At 41.3% G+C, this 13552-nt stretch overlaps 1 protein-coding gene across 1 annotated transcript; it reads left to right on the top strand.

The window, feature by feature from the left end:
- The first annotated feature begins 3498 nt into the window (after positions 1-3498).
- Positions 3499-12884, top strand: PSMC6 (proteasome 26S subunit, ATPase 6). Its single transcript, XM_072116153.1, has 14 exons — positions 3499-3659; positions 5958-6037; positions 6754-6793; positions 7002-7054; positions 7306-7373; positions 7792-7906; positions 7992-8079; positions 8607-8668; positions 8799-8922; positions 9035-9096; positions 9184-9304; positions 9388-9468; positions 10475-10546; positions 12427-12884. Exons 1-14 carry the CDS (start codon positions 3533-3535, stop codon positions 12543-12545), a joined length of 1212 nt encoding a protein of 403 aa, XP_071972254.1. The 5' UTR covers positions 3499-3532; the 3' UTR covers positions 12546-12884.
- Positions 12885-13552: the final 668 nt, after the last annotated feature.

Raw genomic sequence — 13552 nt, 5'->3', positions numbered from 1 at the left:
GCCAGCCACTCCGGTATTCTGGGCCATGGCTGCCTCCAGGCCTCCAAGAAAAGGCTAGGCCTGGTGTGGGATGTTGCAGAAACAAGATGTGGAACATCAAACTTAAAATCTCTCTATTCCCAGACTGCAACGCAGCAACGGTAACAAGCTGAGGTAGTGGTCCTATCTGCCAAAATCCAAGGTAGCTGGTTGGATGCAGTATGGTAGGCGAAGCTCACAGCCCAGATTCAGTTACTTGCGTCCAGAGAAGGGAGACACTGCTTTAGCAGCAATATTAGAGCAGATGGAGACTGCGTCAGCTGCTGTCTGGGGTTACAATGATAAAATATACAATTCTGACTTACAAACAAATTCAACTTAAGAACAAACCTATCTTGTACGTAACCTGGGGACTGCCTGTATATCACATCAAAATTACAGGCATCGACTTCCCCACTTCCTTTCCCTATGTCATCAGGACGTCTGTGTAGCGCTACGTATATATAAATAAATGTAGCGCTATATAAATAAAGGAATTATTATTACTGGGGAGTGGGGGGCTGCCTATATACTAACAGTTGGGGGGGACTGCATTGTGCTGGGGCTATACGAATACATTTATATTGAGGACAGTGTGTTAGATAGCTATATCTAATAGAGGGGGCACAGTATATAGCCAGGGCCGCATCTGCCATGAGGCGGGATGAAAATCTCACCTCAGGCGGCAGAATGCGGGTCCCTGTAAAGGGCGGCAAAATTTTCCGCTCTAAAGTGGGCGATTCGGGCGTCCATTAACGCCGAATCGCCCACCAGCTATAATAAATCGCTCCTGTCTCTTTAAGACACAGGCGCGATTTATATGCGGAGCGACGCAGTGCCTTTCCGGCAGCTGCGTCGCTCCGTTCTAAGCAGTGACACAGGCGTCATGACGTCATGTGTCACTGTGCGGAGCCGCGGCTCACAGAAGAGCCGCGTGAAGACCGGAGCCGCGCGCCGAGGGAGCAGCTGCCTGCAGGTGAGTAGGATTTTATTATTTTTCATGTACTTTAATTAAATGTGGGGAGGTTTCATGTTATACTGGGAGGGGGGTACTGTACAGGGCTAGAAAACATTTCATACTGGGGGGGGGGGGGCGCTATAGATATCATATGGGGCCATAATTATTTTATACTGGGGGGGGGGGGTGCTATATATATTATTTGGGGCCATAATTATTTTATACTAAGGGGGGGGGGGATTCTATATGTATTATTTGGGGCCATAATTATTTTATACTGGGGGGGGGGGTGCCATATATATTATTTGGGGCCATAATTATTTTATACTGGGGGGGGGGGGGTGCTATATATATTATTTGGGGCCATAATTATTTTATACTAGGGGGGGGGATTCTATATGTATTATTTGGGGCCATAATTATTTTATACTAGGGGGGGGATGCTATATGTATTATTTGGGGCCATAATTATTTTATACTAGGGGGGGGGATGCTACATATATTATTTGGGGCCATAATTGTTTTATACTAGGGGGGGGGGTGCTATATATATTATTTGGGGCCATAATTATTTTATACTAGGGGGGGGGGGATGCTATATTTTATTTGGGGATTTGGGGCTATAATTATTTTATACTGGGGGGATGCTATATATATTATATGGGGTCATAATTATTTTATACTAGGGGGGGGATGCTATATTTTATTTGGGGATTTGGGGCCATAATTATTTTATACTGGGGGGGGATGCTATATATTATATATCACTATATCACTAAGCTGGGAGGCTGTATATGGGATAGAGTATATTACTAAGCTGGGAGGCTGTATATGGGATACAGTATATTACTAAGCTGGGAGGGGACTGTATATCGGGTACAGCATATTACTGAGCTGGGGGGATATATATGGGATACAGAATATTACTAGGCTGGGAGGGGACTGTATATGTGGGGCAAGATTTTATTTAAGCTGTAGGGGATCTGTATATAATTTAATTGGGTGGTGAATAACGAGGCCTTTAAATATATGAGAGCAGGGATATATAAAAATAAATGTATTATATATATATATATATATATATATATATATATATATTCATTAGGGGGTGCTATATATTTATTAGTTATAGGATACAGATTACTTTGCATCATGTAAACCAAATGTTGGGGGGTCTGTAATAATAAATTGGGGGTGTTGTATATTGATTGGTGCTTAGCATGCTATAATTCCAGTAGACTAATATATATATATATATATATATATATATATATATATATATAATGAAGGGATGTGTTATATGTGGGGAGAGTGCGGTCAGTTGTGTTGTGAGGGGTATATATTATTTAGGAGCACAGTGTTGTTTTCCAGGAGACTTTATACTGTAAGTGACTGTGGTATTTTTAGGGACGCCGGGTGGAGATGCTGCGCGGAGTGGAAGACATCTGGCAGTGAATTCACCTGTGATACTTCATGGATTGGAGAACCCGGAATAAAGTCCTCCTGATGGAAGAGATTGCCATCTATAAGGTACTAGATGCCACTAATGACTCCCAGAACCTGTAGTCAGTCACACAGTGTCAGGGAGCTGTCTGTAGGGATGTTAATTGTTAGTAAAGTTTTCAGCATTTACTTAACAGGGAGCATGGGGGGGGGGCAGCATTTTAATATTCGCCTCAGGCAGCAAATATGCTAGAATCGGCCCTGTATATAGCTATATAGATAATACATGGTTACTGTATATAGATAATACAGGGGACACAGTTTCTCTCTATATTTATTACAGAGTGCACAGTAGGAAGTAAAAAGGGGGGCTGTATACATAAATTAGAGGGGTCTGTACATATGTAAAATAGTTTGGAATACTGTATTTATGTATATAGGGACTGGGACTTGGTCCTGGTGCTGTGTTTCTGTATGAATCTTAGTTCAAGTACTGTATTGCACTCTGTACTGGTGCTGTATTTATGAACTGAGATTTATTTTGGTGAAGTGTATATGTAAATCGCTATTATAATACATCATAACAGACACAATATTATAATTTGCAAGACACTGGAAGTACTGGAAGGTACTTTTTAATTAAAGCGGGGACACTGTATATGTTAAAATGAATTTAGTGGGATCAATGTCTAAGGTAAGTTAGTGGGATAGAGCTGCATACACTATAATTCATAAATGTGTCTCTCTAATATTTTTAATTTGTGCGGGGCTGTTTATGCTAAAAATAATTGGGTTGCATTGTATATATATTAATAACTGGGGGGCGATTGTTTTGAGATTTGCTCTGTACAACAAATTATCTAGACACTATTCCTATATACTGTAGGGGGAACCAACTTTATATTAATAATTATGGATGTTATAGTGCTCCTGTATGTCCCCATGCAGTACAGAGCATTAGATTCCTCACATCTTCCTAGGTGCTATACCACTGCCTACCAGAGAGGGCGCTGTGATGTGTCGCCTCTTCGCTATGTGTACAGCGACGCTCAGCCCGTTCTGCCAGGGGGTGTGGCTTCTCGTTTTCCTCTCAGTTCTCCTCCCCCGGCGGCCATGGCCCTTCCCGGCATTCCCTATGAGCAGCGGCTTCTCATCATGGCGGACCCGCGGGAGAAGGCGCTGCAGGACTACAGAAAGAAGCTGCTGGAGCACAAGGAGATAGACGGACGCCTCAAGGAGTGTAAGTGCAGGGGAGTAGGAGCTGCGGGGCTCGGCCGGCGGAGGCTGGAGCTCCTGGGAGGCAGCTCATACTGCACACTGCCCGGCCTCATAGACGCTTTGTCATGCCGGCCTGTGCTGACCGGGCCCGGGGGCTGGTTAGGCCTCCAGTGATACCGGTCACGGGAACATGTTACCCCTGGAGCCTCACACTGCGGGGACGAGACCGGGCAGCCCGGAGCCAGGCGGCATAGCTGGAAACCCCGGGGAGAGCGGCCGCCAACTACCCCAGGCCTGGAGCGGAGCCTGTACCCCTCCCCCATACACTGCATCCGTGTTCTATACTGTGTATACACTGCATCCGTGTCCCATACTGTGTATACACTGCATCCGTGTCCCATACTGTGTATACACTGCATCCGTGTTCTATACTGTGTATACACTGCATCCGTGTTCTATACTGTGTATACACTGCATCCATGTCCCATACTGTGTATACACTGCATCCGTGTCCCGTACTGTGTATGCCCACTGCATCCGTGTCCCGTACTGTGTATGCCCACTGCATCCGTGTCCCGTACTGTGTATGCCCACTGCATCCGTGTCCCGTACTGTGTATGCCCACTGCATCCGTGTCCCGTACTGTGTATGCCCACTGGATCCGTGTCCCGTACTGTGTATGCCCACTGGATCCGTGTCCCGTACTGTGTATGCCCACTGGGTCCGTGTCCCGTACTGTGTATGCCCACTGGGTCCGTGTCCCGTACTGTGTATGCCCACTGGGTCCGTGTCCCGTACTGTGTATGCCCACTGGGTCCGTGTCCCGTACTGTGTATGCCCACTGGGTCCGTGTCCCGTACTGTGTATGCCCACTGGGTCCGTGTCCCGTACTGTGTATGCCCACTGGGTCCGTGTCCCGTACTGTGTATGCCCACTGGGTCCGTGTCCCGTACTGTGTATGCCCACTGGGTCCGTGTCCCGTACTGTGTATGCCCACTGGGTCCGTGTCCCGTACTGTGTATGCCCACTGGGTCCGTGTCCCGTACTGTGTATGCCCACTGGGTCCGTGTCCCGTACCCCGTCCAGAGGTCACACTAACGTTTTTCCAGAATGTTTATAATTCTCCTTTCATCGTTTTTTTTTAGTTGAGGATGAGTGTGAAATTTTGAGTAATACAAATATATAACTCCTAGTCTGCTATAGTGTCTATATATTCAATAAATTGTTACAGCCCTGTTTCCTGTGTTTAGGTAAACAATTGAGACGGTTAAAGTAATACCTGGGCTGACCCTGGCCCCAGACCACCCCAGAGTGGGCGCCGGCACCAGAGGGGTTGTACAGAGCGAGTCCAGGGCTGACACCGCTGAATTTTTATTTTTTTTAGAGGTTGCTTACAATGCTTACATTTAAAAAAAAAAAACAAACAAAAAAAACACCTTTTTTCATTTATAGTTTTTTCCTAGCAAGGAACACAGTATGTGTTACCTGCTTTTCTAATATATAGATTAAAGATGACAGTGATCTAATGGTAACAGCCCATTGGATCACCGTTATCGGTGATCTGTATATAGAGATATGCAGAGAGGATTCGCATAGCATCCTCCCAGCATGCCTTTCACTGTATACAGGGGCAGGTATGACTACATGGGGCTGATAATATCTGCCCGCTGTCACATAGACAGCTCAGTCCTGTTACTGGAGTGCACGCAGCCATGGGCAGAGCTACTCACTGCTCCAGTCCTTGGTTGCTGTAGAATGTCATGTGACCTGAGCTCAAGTCACATGACCTTCTATTGGAGCTGCAAGCTGGCCTGGCAGGGGAGAGGGAGTGGCTCTGCATTACATGTCCTGGTGACGGCACGTGCTGCAATGGTGTTTTTTTTGAGGGAGTAAATAGAGACTTTTAAAGGCGTTATTGCAACCGGTCTATATCATCTACTGTATATACAATGCATACTTGTCATGTACCCGTCTATATCCTATACTGTATGCACTGCACACTTATCATATAGCATATACAACATGGCCTCTGTCTCATCCCCATTTATCTAATATACTGTATAGCTATAACTCCAGTGTATGTAATATATATATATATTATATTATGAATGACACCTGTTGTTTAATACTGTGGGCTTTTATGCTTGTGGCCACATCATTGGTTGCACAGCCATGCAATTCCCAGCACAGCCACTATAAAATGCATGGCAGTTTGCCTGGTAGGAAGGGAAACTCCTCAGTGCTAATCTGAGTTCTATGATTTCCTGGCCCTGGATATGCCCCTATTCTAGAAAATCTAACTCTTTATTTCTATTTTCAGTAAGGGAGCAATTAAAGGAACTCACTAAGCAGTATGAGAAATCCGAAAATGACCTCAAGGCTTTGCAGAGTGTGGGGCAGGTAAGCTGCCTTATCTAATGCGAATTGCTATGTACTGATGCTGCGTATGATTTTTATGTCCATGATGGAATTAACGATGACGGAAGTTGTTGTGCATTTGAGACAAGTCATTGATTGGTGGTTTAGTGTGCCAAATAATCCTTTATTATTCCAGTCTGCCCAGATTAAACCAAAGAACTGAGAATATGAGTCCAGTGTTTTCATCAGACTTGTCTTTAGTCCACTAAGTACACAGCTCCTGTTTACTGTGTTTCTATGGTTACAGCAATCAAGACCTATGTAATCTGATCTTGTTATTCTTTGCAGTATTGTACATCCAGATAAAGGGGCTTCTGTTCTCCAAGTGATATTCTGTAAATGTCCAGTAGGTCCACATCCCACCTCTCGGGGAGGCGTTCACACGATCAGTTTTTCAGATTCATTTTTTCTCACTATGTTCACCCATTATCATCTATACCTGCTTTTGGAACACACCCTCAAACCTTCATGCTTTAAGTGGAGAAGGGACTGTAAACACTTGGCTTTTTTTCAATTTCTTTGGGAATTCTAAAAGTAGAAGGACAGGCTGTACTGTGGCTGTGAATGTTTAGATGGGGAATACCCTTTTTAAGAGCACTAATAAACATTGGAAATCTTCTTTTTCTTGTTTTTATGAAACCAAAATCTAGATTTGTGGTTCCTGTCGGTTTAATGGCTGTATTTCTGTATATTTTCAGATTGTTGGGGAAGTTCTCAAGCAGCTCACAGAAGAAAAATGTAAGTAATTTTCTGTATTTCTGACAAAATGTGACTATTCACACTTCTGTGTACCTATATTGGTGATCATTATTGGACTTTCTACAATGGTGGCAGAGGTGGGACATTTTCAAAATCACATGGGTTTTGAGTGGGGTGGAATTGTTGACATGAGACTTGGCTAAAAAATTATAAATATATAAAACTGACTCAAATTATCTGTTTTCAGTCATTGTCAAAGCTACAAATGGGCCAAGATATGTAGTCGGGTGTCGTCGACAGGTATGTTTAGCTCTCTAACCGGTGTTATTCTATATATTTAACCCTCCTCTCCTTTTATAAAAGTGCATGTAGAACTTTATGTAGAATTTTTATGGGAACTGTGACAAAGGTGTGAACTTGGCCTTTAAATAAAAACAGTCGCCTTCCAATACTATTTTATCCCTTTACTGTAAATGTGGACACAAAATTATATGTAATGCATTTAAACTTTCTGGCTATCTAACCACATTCTGTGTTTTCTTTTCATGTAGCTGGATAAAAGCAAGCTGAAGCCGGGAACAAGAGTAGCTTTAGACATGACAACGCTCACTATTATGCGGTAAGATTTAAAGGCGATTTCTCACTCGCCCTCATCTGCTCCATTGTCTATAGAAGGCTTGAATCTATATAATGTGGAGCCCAGTATGCTAGGTTGATCCAAGATTTCACCCTGTGATGGGACAACTTACAAGAATGCTAGCTGGAGTCCTCATTCTTGCTTCACCTGCACTCTAGTTGAGATTTTTGCAGAGTTTTTCTCCAAGAGTTTTATTTTAAAAATTAACAGACCATCCACATATTGGAAACAATTGGCTCTGACCTCGCCAAAAATACATGCCCTTTTGTTTTAGTAGTGACATCGGGAAAATGGCTTATTTTTGCCCATATAGCCAAGGTGTCTAAATCCTAATGTGGTTCTGTTAATTTGCTTTATATGAACTGTTGTGCTGTTCCATTAATCCTCTGTTTTACCCTAGTTACTTGCCACGAGAGGTTGATCCACTTGTGTATAATATGTCCCATGAAGACCCTGGAAATGTGTCCTACTCTGAAATTGGAGGTCTGTCTGAGCAGATCAGAGAACTCCGGGAGGTGAGTAAATATTTCTTTAAATTATTGTACATGATTTATACTGTTCTTGGAGATAACAATATTGTTATGATTTATTCTCTGCTAGGTCATTGAACTTCCACTTACTAATCCAGAACTGTTCCAGCGTGTAGGCATAATTCCTCCAAAGGGCTGTCTTCTGTATGGCCCCCCAGGTATGTCTAAAAATTGTGTAGGTGTAAGCATAAAGAGTAGATTTAAAAGGGTTGCCTGGAGGTTGAAACGCATGTCTACTCTCTTCCAAACACAAGGCAGTGTGCCGGTATTGCAGCTCAATCGCATAGAAATAATTGAAGCTTCATTTCAATACCACAAACTAGCCAAGGAGAGAGCCTGTTTTTGGAAGAAAGCAGCCATGTTTTCAAACTCCAGTCTAAGCAAACACCCTTAATAAAGAAAACCCTAAAGCCAAATCTTTCTACTTCACGGCATATGTTTTCTAATAATATAGCCTGGGACTACTATCAGGAATTAATGTCTAAGTTAAAGCCTCTAAATGCCTTTTACCCACCCAAACTGGGCACAAAATTATCTGCTGGTATGTGCAAAAATTTGTCTGTAGACATTAATGCCTCAAAGGCCAAATTTATTAAGCAGTGTAAGGCACTATGATAAATTGGACTAAAACAGTCTAAACAATAAATATATGTATATAATTTTCTACTATTGCCTCCTACCCAAGGTACTGGAAAAACGCTCCTGGCTCGAGCTGTTGCCAGTCAGCTGGATTGCAATTTCTTGAAGGTGTGTAACAATTCATTGTTTTTTGTGTTAAATGTATCTGTGGTTGCTTGATTTTTTTTTTTCAGCCTTGGTAGTAATTTTGACCCTTATGTCATGATAAATAACAATTCTATTTTTCTTCCTCCATTAGGTTGTGTCTAGTTCTATTGTAGATAAATACATTGGTGAAAGTGCTCGACTCATTAGAGAAATGTTCAACTATGCTAGAGACCACCAGCCATGTATTATCTTTATGGATGAAATTGATGCCATAGGTAAGAAGCCTGAGCAGAAAGTCATTTTTAGTATATATGACCATAATTTATGATTTAATTCATTTTATTCAATCATATCTTGAATTGCCTTTTTTGTGATATGAACCTGTAGGGGGTCGGCGGTTTTCTGAAGGCACTTCAGCTGACCGTGAGATTCAGAGAACTCTAATGGAGGTATGCCCTTATCCTGGGTAGTCGGAAGCGATTGAGTTGTGGGTACATTATAACTCTATTTTTGACCCTCACTCTTATTATTTTCAGTTGTTGAATCAGATGGACGGGTTTGACACTCTGCACAGAGTGAAAATGATCATGGCTACTAACAGACCAGACACATTGGACCCAGCCTTGTTGCGCCCGGGTAGACTTGACCGCAAGATTCGTGAGTTTTTTTTCTTTCCTATTTCCTTTCTGTGCATAAGCAACTATTTACTATATGTAATATTAATGTTTCATTTTTTTCAGATATTGAACTGCCCAATGAACAAGCCAGGCTAGATATTCTGAAGATTCATGCGGGCCCCATAACTAAACATGGAGAAATAGGTAAATGTAACTATATGCATGGTCACTCTTAAAAGGTGTATTCCTATAAAGACCAGATTCTTAAATGTACTCGGGATAACAAAATAACACATTCTCTAATTTGCGGTTAACAAAAATACAGCATTTCACAGATATAATTACAACCTGTCTGTCCTGGTGTATACAATTTTAGTTGCCCCTGGATCCTACTGTAAATCTTCTGATTATCGTCGGATTCTACTCATGAATAGCTTCTCTTGTCTGCATGACGCAGTGCTATCTGCCTCCACCTCCCCCCTGCATTACAAGACCAGCTTGGACACAGGCACTTCTTGCCAGAAAGCAGCCTGCAGAGACATACTATGCAAGCAGCAGACAGATGAGGTCATGATGCAGGGAGGCATATTTGGGGGTATTTATCATTAGTCTCTTTGAGCAGAACTGTTCTAGTTGCCCATGCCAACCAATCAGATCCCGGCTTTCATTCTCCCACAGCTCTTTCTAAAATTAAAGCTGAGCTCTGGTTGGTTTCCATGGGCAACTAGAACAGTTTTGCCTAACAAACTTGATGATAAATCTCCCCCATTGTGTGTTATAGTTGAGTTAGCAGATCTGAGAAAGATATAACACACAATGCCATTCTCATGGATCTCATAATCTTTGATCTGTCTTATCTCAGTTTTTTCTATTTATCAGATACTAGTAGAATAATAAGCTAAGCACATTGTCGGCACACCACACAGCATGTCATAGCACTAGGGATCATAAGGTGTCTGCCTAGAGACTCTGGAATCTTACACTGAAAACATCAATAAAACTGAGTCAAATTGTAAAGTAAGGGGTTAAAATAATCTTTATTGTGCAAACATCACTAGGGGATTAAAATTTGAGAACTTTCTTTCATGGGAAACCCCCTTTTAGTATTGAAAAGGTTGTCTTACAAATCTTTAGTGTTTTGACTTCCCCATAATTTTTGTACTGTTTTACCTGTGACAAGAACAGTGGTTTACAGTATTTTTCTTTCTAGATTATGAAGCCATTGTGAAGCTTTCAGATGGGTTTAATGGTGCTGATTTGAGGAATGTCTGTACTGAAGCTGGTAAGGAAATACATTGGTATTGGAAGGTTTCTTGTCCTATTTTGGATACAAAATAGTCTTTCATAGTCTAAGTTTTTTACCATCTGTAGCTGTTGCTCAGTCCAATAATAGATCTCCATAATTGGGTACTCTCCTCATCTGCCCCAAATGTCCTTCTGGGTAATCTGCTGGATATGGGCTGGATAGATCTCTTCTCTACTAAGCACTCTGGTAGCTGTACGTCTTAACAACTTTTGAACTTGATATTAATTTCAGTGTAAATGGGTTTATATTGATATCTTTTTTGGTGCATTGTTGTATAGCCATTAACCCTTTACCGACATGTGACATTATACTACTTCACATGCCGGGTGTGGGTGCATGGAGAGTTCTCACCGGCTGAGCCCTCTCCATAGCCGTTAAGTCTTTGCTGCATATTGTATCAAAGGCTTAACAGTAACACCCATGAAAGGTGCCAGCGCTGATCGCTCCGAGGATCGTCGCCATGACAGCCTCAGGTCTTCCGAAGATCCGAGTCTGCTTCGTGTTCACCAAATCATTACAATGTGCTATCAGCACATTGTAATGAATGAGGAGGAAAATCTCCATATACTGCCATACTGTAGTATGGCAGTATATGATAGGAAAGTACTGACAACCTAGGGTTAAAGTACCCTAGGGAGTCTGAAAAATAGTAAAAATAAAAATTTATAATAAACATAAATTCAAATCACCCCCCCTTTCCCTAGAACGGATATAAATAAACAGTAAAAATCATAAACACATTGGGCATTTTCGGACGCGTCAATACCTAATCTATCAACATATAATAACGTTTTTTCACTGCGTTTAACCCCGTAATGGAAAATACTATAAAAAGTGATCAAAAGATCGCACAGTCCTAAAAATGATAACATTGTAAACGTCATCAAAAAAAGACCCCTCCCAAAGCTCTGTATACCGAAGTATAAAAAAGTGATTAGCGCCAGAAGAATAAAGTAGACATGTCATTTGGGGCATAGAGTGAAATTTGTAAAATCCAAGCCCACAAGAATACGTCACACATGCGTTTGTTTTACCAATTTCACTGCATTTGGATTTTTTTTTTCTCACTTCCCAGTACACGGCATGGAATATTAAATACCACCATTTTGAAGTGTAATTTGTTGCGCAGAAAATAAGCCATCACACAGCTCTGTACATGAGAAAATAAAAAAGTTATAAATTTTTGAAGGTGGGGAGTGAAAAATGAAAATGCAAAAACGAAAAAGGGCTGCGGTGGGAAGGGGTTAAGATCACATGCAGTCACCAAATGTGGTTCTTGATGAAAACAGATGTATGTTTTCCTACTTGTTACCTTTATTCCTTTTTCTACTGGTTAATAAGTAACTGAGGGTCTTTAACTTATTAAATAAGGTTCATCTGACTATAGTGTTCCAGTAAGTTTCCTTGTATAAATGAAAGCGAGGGTTTTGCTATACCATTTCTAATTAATCATTTGTCCTTATGTAAATTGGTTTAAGATGAGCATTAACTTTAACATATCAGAAGTTGTATACCATAGTTCAATCAATGAATAAGTTCCTTGGTGCCAAGGAGGGAGGGGTACTATGTGGCAGAAGTAGTAGGAAGGCAGTGTAGATAACACTATACTGTTTTTCCACCATTTTGACCATTTATTTAAAAAAGCAGCAGGTTTTGTGATTTTCAGTATCCAAAACAGACCTAATGCAGAAGACTACAAAGCTGTAATGCAGCGTGTAGGAGTCCAAATCTATCTCTGTATTTTACATGGATGTATAGGGCCATGTTGGAAATGCTGGTGCTTTATTTCTATTTCTAGGCTATTTCTGCATTTTCATTGTTTTTTTTTTTTTCTCCCCCCCCCCCCTTTCTTACAGGTATGTTTGCCATTCGGGCAGATCATGATTTTGTCGTCCAGGAGGATTTCATGAAAGCGGTCAGGAAAGTTGCGGATTCCAAGAAGCTGGAGTCTAAATTAGATTATAAGCCTGTCTAATGTAAATAGAGACTGCATGGGTGATATATATGGCTTGTTAGAGGTTTCCTTTTCCTCTAGGGTATGGTTGTCTATTAAAAGTACATACAACATCGTCAGAATTTAGTAGTTTGATAATTTCTGGCTGAAGTCTGCTACACAAAGGGTTCTGTCATACTACATTCTATGCAGTTCTTACATTGCAAAGAAAATCCTTGCTGCTTGTAAATAGCAGTAAAGTCTGAAGATAAAGAAACCACATAGCAGATTTTAAGAGAGTTACTGTGTTTCGTAAAATATTTTATATCAATTGAATTTTGTCCTTTCTTTCCAAGGTAAATAAACCATGTTTAAATCGGATGTTGTCCTTGATATATTGTAAACATCAAATTACCTTAATGGTCACGGTGGCCTGTAAACGTGTAGGACAGGCCGTCTAATATAAACAACACCAGCAAGGATATTAATGAGCAAGTGCTCCTGGTTTATCATGATGGATTTGTTTGTAGATTTTCTTTAAGCAACTCAGGATCTGCGAACCGGTCTGTAACAAATGCATATCTGCATTATACATGCTGGAGTGCATGTATAACATTAAAGCTTTGCCTGGGAAACCTTTTATCTTGAATTGTCCTGGTCAAGATAATTTACTTTACAGTGCTAACCCACTATTGGCAATTCAGATACGACCCTATAATTGTGACACATTTACATTTGTGCTCGTAGTAGGCTGGGATAATAAAATGGGCATCTTGCTTCCAGCAGCGCAACCTCTGGTTATAACTTTGGTTACTCAGTGGCATCAGCTATCCATGAGCGAGCACAGTCAGGCAGTGTTCACACACAATCTGAATAACGTTTTGAAAGTAAATTTAATGGGGTTGGTTAGGAGCTTGTCCCAATTGCAGATGTGTTTAGACTGAAACCCTTGGGAATGAGGACCATGGGGGGGTATTTGTGATATGCTGGTGTATGATAAAGTACCTTATGGTACAGCTGGATACATCAGGAGGGGCTGATGCTGTGCA

Source organism: Engystomops pustulosus, chromosome 7 (genome assembly GCF_040894005.1).
Source record: "Engystomops pustulosus chromosome 7, aEngPut4.maternal, whole genome shotgun sequence".
NCBI lineage: Eukaryota > Metazoa > Chordata > Amphibia > Anura > Leptodactylidae > Engystomops > Engystomops pustulosus.
The sequence above is the reverse complement of the archived record's forward strand: the minus strand, read 5'-3'. Positions and strand labels throughout refer to the sequence as shown.